At 42.5% G+C, this 25,146-nt stretch overlaps 1 protein-coding gene across 4 annotated transcripts in view; it reads right to left on the bottom strand.

Annotated features, from left to right (window-relative positions):
- Positions 1 to 25,146, bottom strand: part of nme7 (NME/NM23 family member 7) — a 140,501-nt gene that overhangs the window by 52,890 nt on the left and 62,465 nt on the right. Inside the window, exon 7 of one of the 4 annotated variants that reach the window (XM_069889271.1) lies at positions 11,431 to 11,637. The exons of the other annotated variants lie outside the window; for them this stretch is intronic. Within the exon in view, the coding sequence (XP_069745372.1) occupies positions 11,474 to 11,637 (164 nt within the window). The 3' untranslated portion in view covers positions 11,431 to 11,473. Of the gene's footprint in view, positions 1 to 11,430; positions 11,638 to 25,146 lie in introns of those variants that run through there. 4 annotated transcript variants of the gene reach the window in all.

Here is a 25,146-nt window from a genome sequence, read left to right as displayed (position 1 = left end):
CCAAAGCCTCAAATTCCCACTTGCACTGGTCACTCCACTTAAGTACCCCTTCCTTTTATAGCTGTAGCTAATTAGCCAATGGAGAAATTTAAAGAAGCATCTACTTTCCCAGGTGCTTTTTAAACAGTCTTGTTCCCCCTCCCCCTCTCCCCCCCCCCCCCCCACCCCCTGCAGCATCTGAGATGGCTTCAAGGTCAGTTAAAAGGGGACCTAGCAGGGCAAGTCCAGAGCCTACAGTCTAATACTAGAAAGTCTCCTCAGACAGGACCCCAAGTTCAATACCTTCTCCATGCACAGCTTTCTCTTGGGTCGTTCATCCCATATTGTGGTTACATAGCTGAAGACAATAAAAGAATGCTAAAATTTGCAGGTAACCAAAGGACAAAGAATGAGTAATTTAAAACAATTAAAATCAGTGATATTCAGCAAAATATTGGGAATGAGAGCTGTCACATCCCCTAAACATGAAGGTTTAACAGGGATTCTCAAAGGTGTTGGGGTGGGAGGTGGATTGGTTGTTACCTTCCAAAATTTCCTACATTCGGAGTAGGTTCAAGCGGATTGTAAAAGACCAAATGTTAACAGCCTGTTCAAGAAAATAAGAGGGAATGTGGAAAAAGGTAAAATGATATGATGGCTAGCCTAACCTTAATAGGCTAGAATCTTCTTTAAGAAGGTACAAAAGATTACTCAGAAAAGCTTGATTAGGCATAAGAAGAGGAGATCTCATTGAAGTATATTTGATTCTGAAGTGGATGGGCAGGTTAGAAGTAGTAAGGATGTTTCGCTAAGTTTAGAACCAAGGGCAATTCGAAGGAATTGTTTCTCCAATAGGCTTCTCTACCCCAGAATGTTATGGATGCTTGCTCATTAAGTAAACTCAGACCAAAACAGACAGTGTGATTGATTTTGGAGAACTAAAAAAATCATGAGTTATGAAGAGTAAAATGGAAGTGAAGTCCAAAATTAGATCAGTCATATCAGAGATGGCAGAGCAATCTCAAAATATTGTCTGTCTATACATACCTGAAAGGTCATTAGTTATACTCTTCCGAGTTATTATCAAAGACTATGACAAAGAGCACATTATTTTGAACTTGCTAAATAGCAAACATGCAGTGAAATTGATCTGACAAACAGGAAAACTATATGGCAGAAAGCACAATTGTTTTTTTCCATTGATCGATCTGTTCATCTTGTCGTCTATTCCAGTTTAAAATATCTTTGGACTTCAGTTGAGTGGAAAATCTCTCAACTCTTTCTTTTATTATAGGGGGAAAAAAAACATTGGTTTGTTTCACACAGTTTCTCCTCTTGAACGAATAGAATTATCCCATTGACAAGTCAAGAACTGCTTATCGGAGTCATGATCACAAGATCATACCTTTCATCGAATATCCTCAAAAACTCCATTATGATCCCCAAATCAGGTACTTGAACAATGCAACTCGGTCAGAAGGAAGTTGCCTCAAGAATTTCAAACATCAAGGGCAGAAATTACATGACAACATGTAAAATGTGGGCAGGGAACCTCCAGATTATCACTGAGTATACGATAATGGAAAAGTTCAACATTCACCAGGAAAGTGGCTCAATACCAAGCAAACTGACTGGATTCTTAAGTGCAGCTCCCAAATTTGGTGCAAAAAAATATGGAGTTAGGCAAGTTGGCATTGCTCTGAATAATCTACCAAACGCTGATATATTTGTTGTGTATGGTTAGTAAGAGTAACCACTGCATAATCCAGTACACTCAAAATTTTACCTGTACATTAACGATATCTGCACCATGCTTTCAGGCACTATGAGATGAATGGGATAGATTCAGAACAAATCCAGCAGTTCAGAACTGTAAATCTAACTGCTGCTCTGGTCAGCATCAAAAATATATCTCACACACTGATTTCATGGTCCAAATATCCAGTATGGTTAAAGGTGGGGATAAGCAATTCAATATCCAATGGATCATATTAAAACTCTCTAATCCTTTCATATCTTTCATGAATAGCAGTGGATAATTAAGATAATGGGATGAAAATCCACATCCTCAAATGATTACAGAACTCAGTGCATAACCACAAAAAAATAAAGTGCTTACAATCCTCTTCAACCAGAAATGCCACGAGATTGGTTTCCTCCCAAGGTTTGCAGCATCACAGAAATCAGTCTTCCGCCTATTCAATTTCACTACAAATGATTATCAAGAAATGTATAAAAGGTCAGTGTCTCTGTTATCAAATACTGAAGACTTGTGTTCGAGTACAAGCTTCACTTCTACAGGACATTTACAATACATGGACCTGACAGAATGTGGTAAATTGACAGGTATTGACAAAACCAATCAAATCATTTTCTGGTTTCGATTAGACCATAGAAGAAGTTACCAATATTGCTATTGAGCAACATGTATTCACTGTTCAAAGATTTAAGGTAATAGTTGTCAGCAATGGAACAGAGTTAACAAAAATACTTCCACCCAAACAATGGTACAGATCTGGAAACACTACCTGATATGGTAAAGAATAAATCCTCATTTTAAAAAGTACTTGGTTGAGCATTTGATGGACAATATCCAAGAAACAAATGAGAAATAATAGATTTTTTTTTGACCGACAAGTTTCTGTGCTAGAGACTTCTATGGTTCATAATGGGCCACAAGCAATTTGTTAAAGACACAACTTAAACTTTATTTTGATTGTTATATTTACTTGCCATAAATTTGCATTTATAGCAACAAAAAGCAGTGAACAATATAAAGAACTTCCTCAAGCAAAAGCACAAAGCACAGAGAATGTATATTGGGGCTAAACATCAACTCTACAACTAAAACACTTAATGGACAAGGAAAATTATTCCGAGCATTTCTAAATATAAAAACATAACTGGACAAATTTATTTTGGCTTACTCGGCCCTAAACAGATGCAAAGTAACAATTACTATTTTAATCATCTCCATGCATTGATCCCATCAAAGTTAAATTTCTTGAGTTTAGTGCATCTTTCATACACACTCCCCTCCAGCCAGTTGTTCCTTTAACTTTATAGAACTGATTTTTCAATGTTTTTTGTCATTTATCCTACATCTAATTTATTACACAAATTCTTTAGCAGGGCAATGTGCCATTGTCATTTAACGAGAATGAAGGCCTCCGCAGAAACCATTGTTTTGATACATTTCAATAAATATTTATTGAGGCACTGTACATTAGTACACACTATTTCTATTAAGAAATGGATCTAGGGAGTCAGAAAAAGTATCTATTAATATACTACTGATAGAATATTTAAACTCTAAATTCTAATCCATCCCTCTTTGATTGATAACTGATTTGACTGTATGCTTATACAACCATTTTATGTTTCAGTATTTGTTTGATACTGGCATTTTGTTTGATATTTTGTTCCTTTCAGTTCCCATTATTCTTCTGAGATTGTCTACCCTGCAAGCCTTCCTGGCAAGAGAAAAAACGGGCCTTCCATCTCACATGCAGCCATCTTCAGCGCAAACTCTGGGAGATCCAAAATGAGTAGTGGACTAGCCTTGCCAAACAAACCCAGCTTAGCGCCGACATTGGCGACTTCAGGGGTTTTTATGAGACACTAAAGGCTGTGTACGGCCACTCACCCCAAGTCCAAAGTCCTCTGCGCAGCTCAGACGGCAAAGTCCTCCTCAGCGACAAGATCTCCATCCTCAATCGATGGTCAGAACACTTCCAATCTCTTTTCAGTGCCAACCGCTCAGTCCAAGAATCCGCCCTGCTCCAGCTCTCTCAACAACCCTTGAGTCTAGAGCTGGATGAGGTCCTTACCCGGGAAGAGACATATAAGGCAATTGAACAACTGAAAAGTGGCAAAGCAGCAGGTATGGATGAAATCCCCCCCAGAGGTCTGGAAAGTTGGTGGCAAAATTCTGCATACCAAACTGCATGAGTTTTTCATGCTCTGCTGGGTCCAAGGAAAGCTGCCTCAGGACCTTCATGATGCCATCATCATCACCCTGTACAAAAACAAAAGGAGAGAAATCAGACTGCTCAAACTACAGGGGAATCACGCTGCTCTCCATTGCAGGCAAAATCTTCGCTAGGGTTCTCCTTAATAGACTAATACCTAGTGTCGCCGAAAATGTCCTCCTAGAATCAGTGTGGCTTTCGCGCAAACAGAGGAACTACTGACATGGTCTTTGCCCTCAGACAGCTCCAAGAAAAGTGCAGAGAACAAAACAAAGGACTCTACATCACCTTTGTTGACCTCACCAAAGCCTTCGACACTGTGAGCAGGAAAGGGCTTTGGCAAATACTAGAGCGCCTCGGATGCCCCCCCAAGTTCCTCAACATGGTTATCCAACTGCACGAAAACCAACAAGGTCGGGTCAGATACAGCAATGAGCTCTCCAAACCCTTCTCCATTGACAACGGCATGAAGCAAGGCTGCGTCCTCGCACCAACCCTCTTTACTATCTTCTTCAGCATGATGCTGAACCAAGCCATGAAAGACCTCAACAATGAAGATGCTGTTTACATCTGGTACCGCACGGATGGCAGTCTCTTCAATCTGAGGCACCTGAAAGCTCACACCAAGACACAAGAGCAACTTGTCTGTGAACTACTCTTTGCAGATGATGCCGCTTTAGTTGCCCATTCAGAGCCAGCTCTCCAGCGCATGATGTCCTATTTTGCGGAAACTGCCAAAATGTTTGGCCTGGAAGTCAGCCTGAAGAAAACTGAGGTCCTCCATCAGCCAGCTCCCCACCATGAATACCAGCCCCCCCACATCTCCATCGGGCACACAGAACTCAAAACGGTCAACCAGTTTACCTACCTCGGCTGTACCATTTCATCTGATGCAAGGATCGACAACGAGATAGACAACAGACTCGCCAAGGCAAATAGTGCCTTTGGAAGACTACACAAAGGCTGGAAAAACAACCACCTGAAGAAACACACAAAGATCAGCGTGTACAGAGCCGTTGTCATACCCACGCTCCTGTTCGGCTCTGAATCATGGGTCCTCTACCTGCATCACCTACGGCTCCTAGAACGCTTTCATCAGCGCTGTCTCCGCTCCATTCTTAACATTCATTGGAGTGACTTCATTACCAACATCGAAGTACTGGAGCTGGGAGAGTCCGCAAGCATCGAATCCACGCTGCTGAAGACCCAACTGCGCTGGGTGGGTCACGTCTCCAGAATGGAGGACCATCGCCTTCCCAAGATCGTGTTATATGGCGAGCTCTCCACTGGCCACCGAGACAGAGGTGCACCAAAGAAGAGGTACAAGGACTGCTTAAAGAAATCTCTTGGTGCCTCCCACATTGACCACTGCCAGTGGGCTGATATTGCCTCCAACCGAGCATCTTGGCGCCTCACAGTTCGGCGGGCAGCAACCTCCTTTGAAGAAGACCGCAGAGCCCACCTCACTGACAAAAGACAAAGGAGGAAAAACCCAACACCCAACCCCAACCCACCAATTTTCCCTTGCAACTGCTGCAACCGTGCCTGCCTGTCCTGCATCGGACTTGTCAGTCACCAACGAGCCTGCAGCAGACGTGGACATACCCCTCTATAAATCTTCATCCGCGAAGCCAAGCCAAAGAAAAGAAAGAAATTTGTTTGGATGGGTGTGCAAGTGTCAGCAGATGTTCTATTGTGTACCATAAACAAAGTTAATTTACTCAGGAAACAGAATTTGTTTAAATAGTAGATAAATAGAAATAATACTACCACTCCCAATAAACACTAGGGATTTCCCCTGAGAAATGCAGTGAGAGAGAACAGTTACATGTAAATTACAGCTAGTGTTATGAGCCCAAAGGACCCCAAAACCCAGCATCAATAGATATTCACCACGACAAATGGTTACTTAAACAAAAGTTGTTTTTAATTATCTTTAAACATTAAAACAGAATCAAACTTTAACTTACCTCTATTAACTTAACTAAACCCAACTTAACCCCCTTCTAATTCTAAGGGCACATGTACATGATGTGTATGTAAATGTAAGAAAAGTTATTTGGTTCACAGTTCAATGTCACTTCTCATTCTTCCAAGTTCTCTGGCTGCAGGCAATTCTTACACTGTGCACAGAATTTAACATGTATAAAGTTCACAAGGCTTTGGTGCTCAAAAGGTAAATGTTTACTGCTCAGAAAAGTTCTCATAGAGCGAGAGGAAGATTTGTTGTTCCAGGATTCCTACAACTGAGGTACCACCATTAGTCACTTCAATGTCTTTCTAATGAAACTTGCCCCATCAGGGTTCTCCAGGTGATAACTTCTTTCTTTCAGGCTACTACAGAGTTCCTTTCTGTTTCTTTTATTCCAAGAGAAACATCAGACAGATAGCACTTCCAGCCATCCGCAGCTCTGGAGCTTTCTTTAAGCTCAACAAGCTTCCTGGCTTGTTCTGTTCAGCTGCTTTCAGTGTCACACTAGCTGAGAGAGCTTGTTTCACCTCCCTCTCTCTCTCTCTCTCTCTCCAACTGAGACTGCTAGAAAGCCCATGTGACTCTCTCACTTGCCACAAAACTCCCACCTTCTTCAGCAAACCACAGGTTAAGCTGTTGTCTTTAGGTAAACAGAACCCAGGATTAACCTTTCTATGCACTCTGTCAAAACCCTTGCAAAGAGCTTTTCAACAGCCAGAGCGTCTCCTCCTTGTTGCTTTAATTACATCATTTCAATTAGCACCTACTTGTGAAATGTGCATAGCATTCTCCATAGTTTCTGTAAAGTCCACTGACTATAAATTCTTCAGTATTTCAAATAAGATCTGTTTTAAAATATGTGTACGTATGTAACCTACTTTAATTTTACCAAACTCTCCCAATATTTATCTACATCTACATTACAGTAGATCCTAACTTATGATGGGGTTTGATTCTGGGATTTCTATCAAAAGTCGGGGTCTATCTGTACAGATAAAAAATAAACATATTGTGACAGTCTTACCATGCGTTCCTGGAATAAGCCACAGAAAATCATTGAAAAGAGACTTAATATATCAAGAGTTCAGATGCAGTCTGTGGGGTCGGAAGCTTGAATGCGCAGGCGGCCAGTGGGGTCGGGAGCTCTGATGTGTAGGTGGCCAGTGGCCTCCAAAGTTTGAATGCGCAGGTGGCCGTGGCATCAGGAGCTCAGATACGCAGGCGGCCGTGTATCACAAGTGCGGGAAAATATCGGAAATTGAAATCAAAACAATGGATTCTGACCATCATAACTTGGTAACATCGTAAGTAGGAATATCGTAAGTCGGGGTCTACTTATCTGTGCATGAAACCAATCTTCATCGGAGCACTATGGACACCAAGCCTGGTTTTCAGCTGAATTGTCCAATTAGCACTTTTCAACCATCTTATAACACTTCTGCTACATCATTCTTGATTTTATTTCAATTTTTCAAAATCTACATTTATTTTGTAAAGTTAGATATGATTATTGAAAAAGTAAAAGCTACTTAATTAAACTAGATATAAAACACAAAAGTCTGCAGACCCAGTGGTTGAAGTAAAAACAAATTGAATCTCAGCAGGTCAAACAGCAAAAATACACATAAACCGATGTTTAAGGCTTGAACCCTGTGGAAGTGAGTCTGGGTCATACAGTTTGAGAGCAGTGAAAGAGAATTCCACAGAACTCCCTTCAGAGAGAAAATGAGAATTTCTTCATTCCCTTCAAAAGATTTCACAGTAGACAGAAGTAAAACACAAGAGTTTGCAGACACCATGGTTGCAGTAAAAGCACAATGATGGAGAAACTCAGCAGGTCACAGCAAAGATAAACATACATAACCAACGTTTTGGGAAAATTAAGGGTTCAAGCCGGCACATTGGTATGTGAAAATAAACGATACAGTTTGACCTGCTGTTTTTCTCCAAATTTCTTTTAATTTTTAATTAAACAAGAACACCATTGTATTCTGCAGCACAATTTAGAAGAGATCAACAACCTGCACAATATTCCGAGGAAAACTATATTTCAAAACTCCTATGCATTTACAAAGACTTCACTTCACCATTTGCACTTTTTCATTTCTTTATTCCCCATTTCATAGCATCACAGCATTAAACTGTCTCAACGGTAACCAGCCACATGTCCCAGATCACTTCATGTTCCTTATGTTTCCATTGTAAGTATATCTGTTGCTAGGATACATTGTTCCCACTGCCTAGGCAACAGCTGTCCTTTTCTTCTCGTCAGTGGCATACGCAATCTGCTGGAGATAAACTGTGCTGTGATTTTCCATTGCTGCATTTATGTTTAGGTAATCTGTAAATGATCCACTGCAATAAAAAAATAAAAAAATCTCCAAGGAAAAGACTATGACCTTGAAATTGGCACACAGGCATAAAACAAAAATTAAAAGTTTGAACTTTGGAGTTCATGAATTACCAATAAGTACAAGGTCGAATACATATAAAACTATTCAATAACATTTTGCAAACTGAAGCATCTGTCAAATATTCTGTTAAAAGACAAAAAAAAACAAATAGTGGACAATCTTTGCACTTGTTACTTTGATGTTTAAAAGGATTATGAAAAGTCTTTTTAATGTTACTTCAAGTTGCTAAAAGTAATTATACATTTGATTACTTAATCAAAAGCAGAAATTTGTATTGTACAAGCTACTGGTGAAAGCATTTTGTTCATGATGCAACACTCACTGTAACTGAAAAAGGTAATTAAATATTGATGATTTTTCAGTTCTCCCATCTTATAATTATCTGGGTAAAAAAAAGATCAGTTGACATGAACATGCAGCTTCTGTTTTTGACATGGCATTGTTTACTGAAGTACATTTTATTGCAATGTCACTGTCTAATAGGATCTTAGGTTCCCCCTGATGTTACGTCAAATCAATGTCTGTCATAATTTTATATTAGTAGCTTCAAAACATTTTTGCTGAACCTCACTTCAGAACTCTTTCCACTTCCACTCTCACATTATATTCAACAAAACAACCTGTGTAAAGTCAAAGCTTCAACCAATTATATAAAACCACTGCACAAGACACAAAAACATAATTTAGCAGGAATGAGAATTTTAGCCTCAGAGCATAGCAATGAAGTAGATTAAAACCATTTTAATCTTAGGTCAGGTGTAGCTCTTTTCCTTCAATATTGAAACTCCTCCAAAATCTCACTGAAATCCCAGCAGTGCTCATCCTCACTGTGGAAGTTACATGGATCATTGTAAGGCCTTTCAGACAACTAAGTGGGTCTTGCAAAACGGACTTCTCGGGCAAGATGAAAACTAAATTATTCAATGTTACATTCATTCCTTAAAGTTAACCGAAAACTCCAGAATTTACTCTACACAATGTAGTGCATTGAATAGAGGCAAAGGGATCTTTTGTCACTGAAACTCAACTACTAAAACCTTTCTTAGATTCACTTTATCTTCTGTACTTTTCAAGTCAAGTAATCATAATGGCTTTTGACTTCATTAACTTTAAACCAAGGGAATTTGTCTTGATTGGCTGCAATATATTTAATGAAGAGTGAAATGAACACTTGATCTGCATTGATGCCACACGAGACTTGGGTACAGATAGATGAGTTATTAGCACCTTCTTAGCCAATTTCCACCATCCCATCTGTCTGACAAGTGACAACAGAAATGGGGAGGTAGGAAGCTACGTAATTTGTTACACAGGGGTAAAAATTGTTGGGGAACAATTTCAACTACAAAAATTTTCTTTCTGATTTCACTTCCAAAGAGAATCGATTTAATTTTAAGATTACCTTTTTATGGAAAAACCTAATGGAGAAAATAATTTCACTGTATCTATCCTATCAAATCCCTTTATTTTATAACTTCAACTGGTTGGATCTTTTTAAACTCAAGAAGATAAAGCCCTAATGGAATATAAACTAAAGATTCAACCCTTTATAACACCAGACATGACAGATGAACAAAATTGTCATGATGGTGAAAATGTGAAAGAAAACAGAAAATGTTCTACCCAGTAGATTAGGCAGTATCTGTGGAACGTGAATCTATTACCACACACACACACACACACACACACACACACACACACACACACACACACACACACACACACACACACACACACACACACACACACACACACACACACACACACACTACTTTATCCATAGTGGGTGGGAAAATCCATATGAATGCCCTTCTTCCCCAGCCTGTTTCTGCTGAGTTAGCTGGGAAGCTTGACCAACACCATTTTAGGGCTGTTGGTCTGATGCTGGACCAGCTTCTAACCCTGCCGGCTCGTTGTCCTGGGAGTCGCTTTAGCAATCTCTGTCCGCATCTGCTGTCGCGCGATGTGTCGGCCCGATCTCCATAATTGTGGGCCGCCACAGTCTCTAAATTAAATACAATTATCCAGATATAATCTAACTAATGCTCTGTTCAACTGAAGTATTTATTTCAATTTCTTTTTTGGTCACTGTCAATACTTCCAGTTTTCTCAAATTCAGAATTCATATACATTGGATGGGTATCAAAATCCTTTCTCCTGCTCTCAATCATCTTCTTAACTGCACAGATTTCAAACCAGGAAACAATGCTTTCTATTCCTGTACCAAGGTAATTTAGTTACATAGAGAAATGCTAAGCTCCAAATATAGTTTGTTAAGGAAACTCATTTGACCAACTATAATGCTCAAACATCATTCATTCATGTTTTTTAACCAACCAATTAACATACATCATAAAGCTACTGTCAATTAAGGCCCTTCCATTTCTGCAAACAAGTGATACACAATATCTTCATACTCTTCCCAATTAAAGAGTTTGGTAAATCTCACTTCAACTTGATCTTCCCTTACAGCTCCATGCTAATTGTTCCATATTTTGATAGCTAGTTAAAAGGAAAATCAGTAATACTAAACAAGTGAGAAACACAAAAGCTGCAGATGTTGGAATCTTGAACAGAGACAATTGGCGGAGAAACTCTGCAGGCCTGATAGCATCCATGTATCGAAAAAGCTTCAAGTGAAAACTCTTTATCAAGACTAAGATAAAAAGGTAAAATATATAAAGGACAAAAGAAGAGGGTCTAGAGGTGATAGGGCAGAAATCGAGAGGCTAAGAGACAGGCGGGGGAGAGGAAAGAAGGGTTAGGGATATTTCTTCAAATAGCCATAATTAACTAGAAAATTAGATTAAGGAAGTAAAACATGAAAGTCTGCAGACACCGTGTAGAGCGCGTCGAAAGAACCAATGACTTGTTGATCCAAACCAAGGATTTTATTAACTAAAAGACTGGAGCATATCACAAGAAGGTTGACCAGTCCAGAATGACCTGGTCTGGCTAGGAGCAATCCTTTAAGACCTGCCAGTAGGTGTGGCTACATTCTCAGCCAATCACAGTCATCCTACACTACCATCTGTACACATGTACATATACACATTGGTGATAGAATCTGTACTATCACATTCACCCCTTCTTTGAGAACTGACCCCAGGGTGCATGGAGGTTAGGGGCTGTACTAGTCAGGGGGCCTGACCATCCGGCGTGACCGCCGTGGTGCTGGGATGGGGGTTGCCGGCAGGCCTGTAGAGTGCGGCCACTGCTTCGTTCAATTCCCCAACGGCGTTGTTGACAGTCTGGCCTGAGCTGGTGGGGTGGTGCTGGTCCCTCTGTTCAAGCACATGACCTGGGTGAGAAGGAATAAGGGGAAGTTGGGGTTAAAGGCACTGCTGCACCTGATCCGGCTTGGGCTAGGTCCCTTGCCGAGACTGTGTCCTCCCGCCCAACCAGGTACTCAACGTAGACATAATGCGGGTTCGCAAGGAGCAGAGTCACTCAGTCAACCAAGGGATCGTTCTTTGAGTACCGGACGTGGCGTCGTAAGAAGACCTGACTGATAACTGTGAGCCACACCGGTATGATCGTTCCCGATTCGAATTTCCTGGGGGAAAAAACATCCTTTCATGAGGGGTGGCATTGGTCGCAGTGCATAGGAGGGAGCGGATGGAGTATAGGGCATTAGTGAGCACATCCTGCCAGCGAGAGGTGGGGAGACCTTTGGACCGGAGGGCAAGCGTAACCGCTTTCCAGACGGTGGTATTCTCTCTTTTGACTTGCCCATTACTGCGTGGGTTATAGCTGGTGGTCCTGCTTGAAGCAATACCATGCTCCAGAAGGTACTGCCGCAGCTCTGTGCTCATAAACGAGTACCCCCTGTCACTGTGGATGTAACTGGGTTACCTGAATGTGGCAAAGATGCTGTTCAGGGCCTCTATAACTGAGGAGGCAGTCATGTCCGAGCAGAGCACAGCGAACGGGAAGCAGGAGTACTCGTCGATGGGCGTAAGGATGTAGGCGTTACAGTTGGTCGACGATAGGAGCCCCTTGAAGTCTACACTGAGACTCTCAAAGGGGCGGGTGGCTTTGATGACGTGGGCATTCTCCGGATGGAAGAAGTGGGGCTTGCACTCAGCGCACACTGGGCAGGCTCGGGTCATGGAGCGAATCTCCTCGACCGTGTAGGGCAGGTTGCGAGCTTTGACAAAGTGCGTGAACCTCGTGACCCCTGGATGAGAGAGCTCCTCGTGGAGTCTCTGTTGCCTGTCCAGTTGTATGTTAGAGCAAGTCCCCCTGGAGAGCGCATCTAGCGGGTCGTTGAGTTTACCAGGCTGATACAGTATGTCATAATTAAAGGTGGAGAGCTCGATTCTCCACCTGGCAAATTTGTCATTCTTGACCTTACCTTGCTGGGTATTGCTAAACATGAAGGAGACCGTGCATTAGTCGGTCAGCAGCGTAAAGTGCCTGCCAGTGAGGTAGTGTCTCCAGCGATGTACTGCTTCGACTATGGCCTGGGCCTCCTTCTCGACAGAGGAGTGTCGCCTCTCAGGACCCTGGAGGGTTCTGGAGAAGAAGGCTACCGGCTGGCCTGGTTCAAAGTGGCTGCCAATGCAAAGTCGGACGCATCGCTCTCAACTTGGAACAGAATGGACTCGTTGATGGCTTGCAGTGTGGCATCAACGATGTCCGATTTGATGCGGTCAAAGGCTGCTCTGGCTTCGGTTGATAGGGGAAGGAGGTGGTCTCGATGAGTGGCTGTGCCTTGTCGGCATAATGTGGAACCCATGGGGCATAGTAAGAGAAAAAGCCTAGGCAGCGTCTATATGCCTTCTGGGTGTGGGGGGCGGGTGGGGGCAAGTCCATGAGGGGACGCTTGTGGTCAGGGTCCAGCATGACCACTCCGATCTCCACCACACAACCCAGAATTGCGAGCCAAGTGGTCCGGAAGACACACTCTTCGAAATTGTAGGTCAAGTTCAGCCGAATTGCAGTCTGAAAAAATTTCTCAAGGTTGGCATCATGATCCTCCGTGTCATGGCCACAGATGGTGACATTGTCCAGATACTGGAAAGTAGCAGTCAGCCCGTTCTGGTCCACCATCCGGTCCATTTCCCGCTGGAAGATCGCGACGCCATTTGTGACCCCAAAGGGACCCTGAAGAATTGATGCAGCCGCCCATTCGCTTTGAAGGCTGTGAAAGGTCGGTCCTCTCAGCAGATCGGGAGCTGATGATAGGCCGAACATGTCAATGGTGGATAATACACGGTATTGGGCAATCTGATTCACCATATCCGTGATCCGTGGAAGGAGGTACGCATCCAGCAGTTGATTGTCCGACTGTAGTCAACCACCATTCGCGGCTTCTCCCCGTTTTTAACAACCACCACCTGGGCCCTCCAAGGACTCGAGCTATGATCGATAATGCCCTCGTCCAGCAGTCTGCGCACCTCGCTTATGATAAATTTCCTGTGTTCATAATTATATTGCCGGCTTTTGATGGCCACAGGCTTCCAGTCAGGGGTGAGGTTTGCGAAAAGCATTGGCGAAGCAACTCGGAGGGTGGAGAGACTACAGGTGAGGCCCCAGGGCGCAGGGGCGGGTAGCTCGGGCTGCTGCTGGCAGGAGGCTTCGGGGTAGAGTGGTTACAGACAGAGAGTGGAGCGTGAGTCCCCGCAAAGTGCAGGGAAACAGTTTGAAATTGGCACTGAAAATCCAGTCCCAGCAGTGCAGGGCCACACAATTGGGGAAGGACTAATAGTTTGAAGTCTGTGAACGTGATGCCCTGGACTTTCAGGGTCGCCACGCAGTACCCCTTTACCCCAGTCGAGTGCGATCTGGTCACCAATGAAATTCTCTGTGCAGTGGGGAGAACAGCCAGTCCGCAATGGTGGGTCAGGTCTGGGCGGAGTCAAATAAGCAATTGGTATAGTGCCCGTGCACTTTAATCAGTTCCATAGCTTTTGTGAGGGGTTGGGGGAAGTCTTTGTCGAGGGTTATTGATGCAGAGACTTGTAATGGGGACAGTGGAATCCTGCATGATGATGTCACGCAACGTGTGCGTGATGACATCACGCAAACAGTTGAGCCTGAAGAGACAGCGTCGAGGAGTTGTTGTTGCTGCTTGCAGCCTGCTGGGGGTAAGCGTTGAGGGTCGTTGCTTGCTGTTGATGGTGGGGCAGTCAGTCAGGCGGGTCCCTGATCGGCAGCATCGGGTACGCGGTTGGCAGCGTCGCAGTTGCGGGTACCTGGTCAGCTGCCTTGGTGGTGGTGGGTCCCTGGTCAGTAGCGGCGGCGGGTCCTCGGTCGGCGGCGGGTACCCGGTCGGCAGTGGCAGCGGCAGCGGCCGTTGAGGTCAGGGCTGGGGCCTGGTCAAACGTTGCTTCATGAGGTAGGGTGAACGTCATTGCGGCGAGGGTGGGTTGTACCTTTCGCGCTCGGCAGGTGCTGTTGCGCGGTGGAGTCCTCCCTCTCATTGGACGAGAGCTCTGAGGAAGAAGTGTTTGAAATGGAGAGTGGCGATTGGGCTTCACGAGGCACTGTGTTTGACGGTGGCCATTTTGGAGCGACAGACTACAGCAAAGTGACTATTTTTAAGGCATTTCTGGCACCTGACTTTTCTTGCCGGGTACTGGGACCTGCTGTGCTTGTTCCTCCCGCAGAAATAACACTTTGGGTTTGTATCGGGCAGCATAGCGGCAGTAGTAGGGTAGAGGGAGGGCATCCTACTCACATCAGAGTGTGGGGTCCAGCCCCGAGAGTACATGTCCATACTTAAGACCTCAGCCCCCATCGTCTCTGCGATCCGGATCAAGTCCTTTAGGTTTTCTCCCCCGTGCTCTAGCAGGCGCTGCCTCACCTCATTTGATCGAACCCCGGCCACATGGGCATCCCGAATGAGATCATCTGTGGTCTCCGCGGGAGTTCTGTCTGTTCAAGCACAGTCCCTGCCCATTGCCCTTAGTGCCTGAATATAAGCTCTACAGGACTCCCTGGGCTGTTGGCTCCTTGTAGCAAGTTTGTACCAAGCATAGACCCTGTTCACCGGTCGCTCGTAGAGCCCTTTCAGCACCTTCATGGTTGCGGTGTAAGTGGTCACGTCCTGGACACTCTGGTAGACTCTCCGGGACACTATAGTCATCAATATTAGTAGTCAATGACTGTCCTCTATCACGGCAGGGTCAGAGAGCTGTAAGTATGTTTCGAAGCATCTCACCCAGTGCTTAAAGTCATTCGAGGCTGTAGCTGACTTTGGGTCGATGTCGAGGCATTTCAGCCGTAGCATATGCTCCATCCCTTCAAAACTTTTTAGTTAATAAAATTGTAGAATGCGTCGAAAGAACCAAAGACTTGTTGATCCACACCAAGGCTTTTATTAACTAAAAGAATGGAGCATATCACAAATAGGTCGACCAGTCCAGAATGACCTGGTCTGGCAGTAGGTGTGGCTACACTCTCAGCCAATCACAGTCTTCCTACACAACAATCTGTACATACACATTGGTGATAGAAACTGTACTATCACACACTGTAGTTAAAGTAAAAACACAATACTGGAGAAACTCAACTGGTCAAACAAAACTTTAGCAAAACTAAAGATACATGATATTTGAAACCTTCAACTAAATTAAGATTAACGTATTGGTTGATTGAGAAGCAATGACAGAACTTTAAAATCTTCAGACCGATGCTATCCTACAAAAAAGAAAATTTCCACCATCTGTTTTTTTAACTTTTTATAAAAAAGGATAGAATTAAATAATAAAGAAAATTGCATAAAGGCCAATAATTGAGCAACATAAAAATATGATTAATAGACTAATACTGAAGGAAAACTGGAAGTACAAGATCATGATATGTAGAAATGCAGCAATTGAGCAAGTTTTTAAAGCTACTTTTAAAAAAGTGCCAGTCATATCGAAAGTGAGTTTGGAGAATTAATGAAAAAGTAGGGAGTCCACGCTGCTGAAGATCCACATTGACCACCGCCAGTGGGCTGATAACGCCTCAAACCGTGCATCTTGGCGCCTCACAGTTTGGCGGGCAGCAGCCTCCTTTGAAGAAGACCGCAGAGCCCACCTCACTGACAAAAGGCAAAGGAGGAAAAACCCAACACCCAACCCCAACCAACCAATTTTCCCTTGCAACCGCTGCAATCGTGTCTGCCTGTCCCGCATCGGACTGGTCAGCCACAAACGAGCCTGCAGCTGACGTGGACTTTTTACCCCCTCCATAAATCTTCGTCCGCGAAGCCAAGCCAAAGAAGAAAGAAAAAAAAAGAAAGAAGGGAGGTGATGTATGAATTAGTTGGTGTTATGTATCAGTGTTCACTATAGATGGTTCAAATGGCATTATAGATGCCATCAAAAGGCTGTACACAAGAAATGGAGGGAGGGAGAGATTCAGGGTGGTAGTGGTTGGAATTACAATCACCAGCTAAGTGATACTGAGCAAATTGTTTGAACTGCAAGTGGACAAGTTTCCAGGTCTTATCAAGCTTTACCCTAGATTCTTAAATAAAGTGACGAGAAAGATGATTGTAATTTTTCAAAATGCCTTGTATTCAGGGAAAGCTCCATTAAACTGGAAGATTAGAAATGTATTGTAACAATTTTATTTTAAAAAAGGGGACCAAAAGCTCAGATCAATCATCAGAAAGGTTAAGTAAGATTGACCAAAATGTCATAGCAGGTTACTTAGAACATTGGCATGATTTTTGTGAAAGTGAAATCATGTTTGACCAGTCTAAATGAGTTATTTGATGTGATTTCTGCTTTAACTAAAGGGAACTGGTGGACTTTTGGATTTCTGTCATTTGATAAGATATTGTATCAAAAGATATTAAAACTAAAAGCTTATGGTGAAGCTTGCATCTTTGGCATGGATAGAAGATTAATTGTCTAATGAAAATTTTAAGGCATAAATGGGTCTTATTTATTTAGACATGCATCATGGTAACCGGTCCTTACAGCCCATGAGCCCATGTCCCTCAAATACTCTAATTAACCTACAACCCTTGTACATTTTGAAAAGGTGGGAGAAAACCAGAGCACCAGGAAGAAACCCATGCAAACACAGGGAGAATGTACACACTCCTTACAGACTTTGCTGGCGCTGTGATAGCATTGCACTAACCAATTGGCTAATTGTGGCACCCCATGGTTTGGTGAGATTATTGCCAAGATGTCATGTGTGATGTTCCACAGGAATCTGTGCTGCATCCTCATCGCTTTATAATGTAAATAATTGTGAATGGACAGGAAGTATGGTTGATAAATTTGCAAATGACACAAGAAAACAATAACGAATAATTTATATAAACTAAATTAGACTTCCTTGCTGGGAAGAATTGAGGAGAACCTAAATGGGTGAGGTGATGTCCTTGCCCATAACACTAGTGGGCAAGGTCAACTGCATTAAAATGATTTGTTGCCAAGGTTTCAGTTCCTCTTTCAAACATTTCCTGTGGCGTTGCCCCGGGGATTCTTTCAAAATTTGCTTTCGCGAATAAGGACATTTCTGTGGAACAGAAGGGTAACAAGGGTGTCTATGGAAATGAACCTGGGATTATAGTCTGGGCCGATTACAAATGCCGGACTTTAGGAAATATCATTGGACAGCCCAGTCGAGATACATTGCTTCACCCTTCAGTGGGGTGGGGTGGGGGCGGGGAGGGTGTACCATTCAGGGCACAAATTGGTCTGCACATGGTAGGTGAGAAGGTAGCAGAGGACTTTATTTAAAAGTGGGATACTAAATTGTTGTTTGGAAAAACAAGCAGCCCCATATTGAAATAAATAATTTCTATCTGGAATAAGATCAACCAATATTTAGGAATCAAAGTGGGCCTATCTCCAAAAACATCCCCAACTCCAAATAGACTAATACCGTTGATAGTGGGTAACAAGATCGTGGACACCTGGCGTAATGGCTTGAGTTGCGTAAAGGACTGTTATGAGCAGGGGCAGCTAATATCGTTTGAATAACTCAGGAACAAATATTCTATCAAATAAGACATTCCACTGCTACCTTCATATAAGATCTTTTTTGCAGGACGTTAGGCCCTACCAGAGTGCAGTGACATAGAGGCCCTGATTCGAAGGGGGAGCACACGGAAGTTTATCTCAGCAATATATTTCATGCTCCAAGCGGAAGGATCAAAACCAGGCCTTCATAAGTCAAGATAGAGGTTGGAGTTGAACCTAGGAATTTCAATTGATGAGCTCTGCCAGTCTGACTTGTGTTGGACCAGTATGACTGCAATTGTTAATGCACGGTATAGGCTGGTGCAATACTTCTTGCGCCTGATGCTGCAAAAATTGAACAGATTTAAACCAGAATGATCAGATCAATGCTTTAGATGTGCATTGAGACAGGAACCTTTGTGCATGCAACCTGACATGAACCAAGGTGAGACCTTTCTGGGTGGAACTGGGTCAAACCCTGGAAAAAAATTTATAGGTAAAAAAATTCCCACAAGACCCAAAGTTATTTCTGTTGGTTCACGATGAACCTGTCCACATTTCAAATTCAATTCATAACGGTGGCATTGGCAGTGGCCAGGAAGTACATAGTGGTTACCTGGAAGTCATTCTCTTGCCTGAGCATTGCGTACTGGAATATAGAAATGCAAAGCTCTGATCCTCTGGAGAAAATCACTTACAATTTGAGAAAAAAGCACGACACTTTCGTCCATAGGAACACAATTATAGGGAGGACTGTCGTGCCTTGCTGCCTCACTATCCCCATCAGCCCCTCAATTGGCGAGGGGAGTTGGGGGGGGGGGGGATTTCATCCCATTTCAACCAGGAAAACTCATGAGAAGAAAATGGCCTGAGCACTGCCTGCCATGACGTGACAAACACATAAACCCTTGATGTATATTTTATATCTTTGTCGTGAATATCCTAAGTATTATGTGTAATTGTGTTTAGTTGAGTATTAGGTGTTAAATGTGGAGGGTAAGGAGGGGAGGGAAGGGCAAGGAAAAAGCTTGAACTCTAAAGAAATTTTTTTTGTATGAAATTGACAATTGTAAATTGCAACTGGCATTGATATTGTTAACATTGACAATGTTGATAACTGAGTTCAAGTCTGGAAAATCAAATAAAATATTCAAAAAAAAAGACACAAGAAAATTGCATTGAGAAGATAAGAGCACTACAAAGGGATTTAAATAGGTTAATTGAATAAACAAATGAAAAAAAAGTGAAATTATCTGTTTTGGCAGGAAAAATTAATTAGAATATTATCTAAATGGCAGAATTTGGAGATGGGGAATGATCTTGGTATCTTGTACCTGATTCACAAAGAAACCTTGCATAATAATGATGAGTACCGTAATAGGAAAGTACCGTAATAGGAAAGCAAACAGTGTTCTTGTTCAGACTTTCTTGTCTAACTCAATGTTATGGATTTTATTTTTTTAAATGTTACAATATAAGACAGATGACAGACCATGATAGGTAGAATTTTGATAAATAAGGAAGTGTAAAGTTACCAGGGCCAGGGTAGGAAGGTGGAGCTAAGTGTACAAGGAAGTCAACTGTGAAAGGGTACCTGGACTACATTTATTTAAACTTTGTATGTTTAAAATTATACCCCATTTATGCAAAGTAGCTAACGAATGAGAAATCTACTACAGATCTGTCAGCTTGACATGAACAAAGAATAGGTTTGGGAGGTTTGTGAAGAGGGGTGTGGAATTAGTCCAGGTGTTTCGTGACAGACAAAGAATTGCTGGAGAAACTGAGCAGGTCAGACAAAGCCTGCACCTGTATCTTCTCCATTTCTCATACTTCTGCCCTTTCCCCACATACCCCCAAACAGAACAAGGACTGAGTACCTCTGATTCTCACTTTCCACTCTACCAGCCTCCTCATCTGATGCTGTGATGCATCCACCAACCAGCCCAATCTTCCCCTCTCCACCTGTATCTGCTTTTCACAGGAATAATTCTGAGGTTCCCTAGTCCACTCTTCCAACCTCTTGGGCACTTACCACTGTAACCACAGAGTACAAAACTTGTGCTGACATCTTCCTCCCCCGTCACCTCCATCTAGGGCCACAAGATGCTCTTCCAGGTGAGGCAGAGCTTTACAGTCATCTATCCAGTCAACTAATCTACTGTACTTCGTGAACCTGGTGTGACCTCCTCTACATTGGTGAGACCTAACACAATTTAATTGTTTCTAAATAATTCTAAATTCTAACTGTAATTCTAAATTCTAACTGTAACTGTATAATTAAGTTTAGTAAAGCTTGGAAAACAGCCACCAAGTTTTTCATTCTCACAACAATTTATTCAGCTAATAGTCAAGCATGGAGACTGTGTGGAGGCCCAAGTACTTAAACATCAATCCCACCTCACTGACATTTGCCAAGGATTGGCAGCACTGGCGTACGATTTTCATGCACTACATCAACGACTATGGGGACAAGATACCGAACAAGTACAGAACACTGCTAGGCTGTGTGAGTTGCAAGGTTTTCAACTATGTAGAAGGATGTGAACATTTTGACTCAGCTATCTCTAAGTTGGACAGTTTATATGTGAAGACTTCCAGTGAGGTTATTGCCAGACATTTACTGGCTACCAGGCAGCAGAAGTCAGGAGAATCATTAGATGATTGCTTCAGGGAGTTGGAAAAGTTAAAGAGAAACTGTAATTTTCAAGATCATGGTGTGAAGCACTGCAGAAACAAGGCAATGCGTGACGCGTTCATCGCTGGCATTGCCTCACCTGCAATATACCAGCATCTCTTAGAAAACAAAACACTGGACTTACAGACAGCTTATAACCAAGCTCCTGCATTAGATGCAGCTTAAAGCAATAATGATGCATATTCTACCCTGGAGGCCCATACATTTGGAGTAGTGAACCCTGAACCATCACAGGTACCACAGATATGTGAGAAGCCGTGTACTTCTTATCTGACTCCTTCAGTGACACTTGGTGGTAGGCCTAATAACCTTCCAGTTGCTCTTGAAAAACCAGCTGTGGCTGCCACTTATAATAGAAAATGGAAATGTTTCTTCTGTGGTTTCTCTTGCCATTCACAGGATAACTGTCTAGCACATGAGGCTACTTATTATAAATGTGCCAAGAAGGGACCTTATGACCGGGTGTGCAAATCCAAGGCCTCACCAAGCTCAGTGGCAACAGTGGTCAATTCTCAAGTACTGGTTACACTTACTAATATGCCACAAGTACTCGTTCAAGCCACAACCTTCGTGACTGTGAATGGTAAAAAGTTAAGTGCTCTGTTGGATTCACGCAGAACTGATAGTTACATTAGCAAGAAAGTCATGCGGAAACTAAAACTAAAGGTTCACCCAACCAGTAAAGACATTACTATGACACTAATTTCCAAGGATATGTTGTTGGTGACCTAACTCTTAGTCTTAATAGCCAGTCACACACTGCCACATGACTTGGTGTATTGAAGGACCTATGTTCTGACTTAATACTTGGCCAGAATTTCCAGCGTTAGCACCTGAGTGTTAAATTTAAATATGGAGGACCCTTGTCCGAGCCGACCGTGAACGGTGCCGATCATTACTGTGCACTGACAGCAGCAAAAATAGAAGCGCCATCCCTTTTTCCAAACTTATCACCAAGCTGTAACCAATTGCCAAATCAAGACTTTTAGCAAAGATGACTTCACTGAAGAGGAAATTTGCCAATTACTTTCAGAAGGCATAATTGAGATGTTCATATCACCATGGTGAGCCCCTGGTAGTGGTGAAGGATCCTACCCACTGACACAAGAAACATCTGTGTGTGGATTATTCACAGACAATCAATCAATACATGGATATGGATGCTTCACCCTTGCCAAGAATTGGCGAAATGTTGAACTAACTTGCAAAATATAGTGTGTTCTCTACTTTTGACCTGAAAAGTGCCTACCATCAAGTGTCATTGAAGGAGTCAGATAAGAAGTATATGGCTTTTGAAGCCAATTTTGTAGGATTCCATTTGGAGTCACAAATGGGGCAGCCGCCTTCCAGCGAACTATGGACAAGTTAGTTAGAGAAGAAAAAATGCAAGGTTCCTTCCCTTATCTTGATAATATCACAATTGCTGGAGATACACAAGAGGGACATGATGAAAATGTAAAGAAATTCCTAAAGACCATCAGTCAGAGGCACCTAACACTTAATGATTCCAAGACTCTGAATTCCATGAATGTCCTTGGATACTGAGTGGGGAATGATATCATTAAACCAGATCCTGAGAGACTTCGCCCACTATAAGAGTTTCCTCTGCCAGAAAATTTGCGATCCTTAAAAAGGGGCCTCGGGATGTTTGCTTATTATGCTAAATGGATTCAACCGATGGTAAATGCAGAGAAGCTTCCAATGGAGGAAAAGGCCCTGAACGCCTTTAACTTACTAAAGAGAGAATTGGAGGAAGCCACCCTGAACTCAGTGGATGAAAACTTACCCTTTGAGGTAGAGTGTGATGCATCTGATGTGGCTATTTCTGCTGTCGTTAACCAAGGAGGTTGGCCTGTTGCATTCATGTCAAAGATGCTACAAGGAAGTGAATTGCACTGCCATATTGTAGAGAAAGAAGCGACTGCCATCATTGAGGCAGTGTGCAAATTGAGCCACTACCTGGCACAGTGCCATTTTAGCTTGGTTACTGATCAGAGATCAGTGGCCTTTATGTTTGACAGTAAAAACCATACAAAGATAAGAACTTGTTCAGCCTTTACTACCTCCACACTCACTGACATTCATAACGGACTTTATCATCCAGAAATAACTTGACTGCTGCATTTTGTTCGAGCAAAGAATTTCCCCTTTTCTACAGAAGATGTCAAGAAGACATGTGCTACATGCAGGGTCTGTGCTGAACTAAAGCCTCAGTTCTACCATTCACCAGGAGGGACTCATCAAAGCAACAAAGCCAATGGAATGGCTTGGTATTGATTTCAAGGGACCCTTGCCTACAGCTTCATGTAACCCATATCGACAATATTTGATGAATACTTGCATTTCCCCTTTGCCTTTCCATGACCCAATATGCATACTACAACAATATTCCTAGATCTGCTATTTAGCCTATGTGGAATGCCAAATTATATACACTCTGATCGAGGCACCACTTTCATACCTAAAGATCTAAAAGATTATCTTACTCTGAAGGGGGTTGCCACAAGTCATACTACTCCATACCACCCAATCAGGAATGGATAGGTAGAGTAGAGAGGTTCAATGGCATCATATGGAAGGCAGTCCATTTGGCCCGTAGATCACATAGCCTGCCCGAGAAGCATTGGGAACTGTTGCTTCCTGAGGTTCTACACTCCCAAAAATCGCTGTTGTGTACAGCAACAAATACTACACCTCATGAAGTTTTTTTTGCATTCCAATGCCACTCATCCCTGGACCCATTTTACTAAGAAGGTTTGTGAGGAGTAACAAGAAAAAACCACTTGTAGATCAAATTGAACTCCTTGACAGAAATCTAACATAGGCAAACATCAGGAACCCAGATGGACGGGAGTCTACTGTGTCTGTTCATGACTTGTCCAGAAGCCCAGGCAATCCCCACATCTTCTGTTGTGGAACAAGATAAAATAAATCTGGTGGTCCCAATACTGGAAGACAAGGAAGATATGACATGCCATAGAGTGGAGGATGATGAAACAGCTCCATAAGAGCTAACGAGATTCGGTTGTGTACCAAAACCTCCCAATCGATATGGATGGGAGTAGTTCCATAAAGTGTTGCTTGTGTTACGAGCCCAGAGGACCCCAAAATCCAGTAGCAACAGAAATTGATCAAGACAAATGGTTACTTAAACAAAAGTTGCTTTTAATGATCTTTTAACATGAAAACAGGATCAAACTCTAACTTATTACTATTAACTTACTTAACCTAACTTAACCCCCTTCTAATTCTAAGCACACATGTATGTAAAGTGTGTGTAAGTTTAGAAAGGTTCTTTGATTCACTGTCCAATCTCACTTCTCACTCCTCCAAGTTCACTGGTTGCAGGCAATTCTTATACTGTGCATAGAATTTAACATTTATGAATTTCACTGGGCTTTGGTGCTTGAAAGGTAAATGGTTACTGCTCAGGAAGGTTCTTGTCGGTTCTCAGAGAGAGATTTGTTTTTCGCTGGATACTAACTGATTCCTTTTAATCAGCTACTTCAGTGTCTTGCTGAATACACTTGTCCCATCAGGGTTTGCCAGATGATAACCTCTTGCTTTCAGGTCACCACAGAGTTCCTTTTTGTTTCCTTTATTTCAAGTGAAACATTAGGCAGCCAGTCCTCTCCTCTTGTATGGACCACAAGGTCTTTGACCAAGCTGAACTAAGAGCTCACAACCCATCTTCAAAATGGGGGTTTTCCACATGCTTTCCAGCTTGTCCTGTTCCAGTCCCAGCTGCTGCTGCTGAACTGTAGAACTGAATTCTCTCACTCACTCACACATAGAAGAGCCTGTTTTACCCTCTCTCTGCTTGCAAAACCACATGACCCTCTTAGAACAGCAAACTGCACTCAGACAGCCTGCAGCTCTGGACCTAATCCTTCAAGTTTTTTCATCTGTTGCTTTCTAAAACAACAATCCATTTGTGAAGTCTCTATAGGCATTCCCCAAAGCTTTTGCAAAGAGCTGCCCTGTCTGGTTTGAGCAGAGCTCCAGTATTTGAAATGGGATCTGTTTTGAAGTGCTTGCATGTGTCCTACACTAAAAAAAACCTGCCACAATTTATCTCCTTTAAAACATATCTATATATAATATAAAATAGAACCTAATTTGTCACACTTGATATTGCTAGTGTTTTTATTTTATAGGAAGGAAGAATGTAATATTACAAAGTTTTTCTTAATTG

Source organism: Narcine bancroftii, chromosome 7, assembly GCF_036971445.1.
Source record: "Narcine bancroftii isolate sNarBan1 chromosome 7, sNarBan1.hap1, whole genome shotgun sequence".
NCBI classification, from domain to species: Eukaryota; Metazoa; Chordata; class Chondrichthyes; order Torpediniformes; family Narcinidae; genus Narcine; species Narcine bancroftii.
The sequence above is the reverse complement of the archived record's forward strand: the minus strand, read 5'-3'. Positions and strand labels throughout refer to the sequence as shown.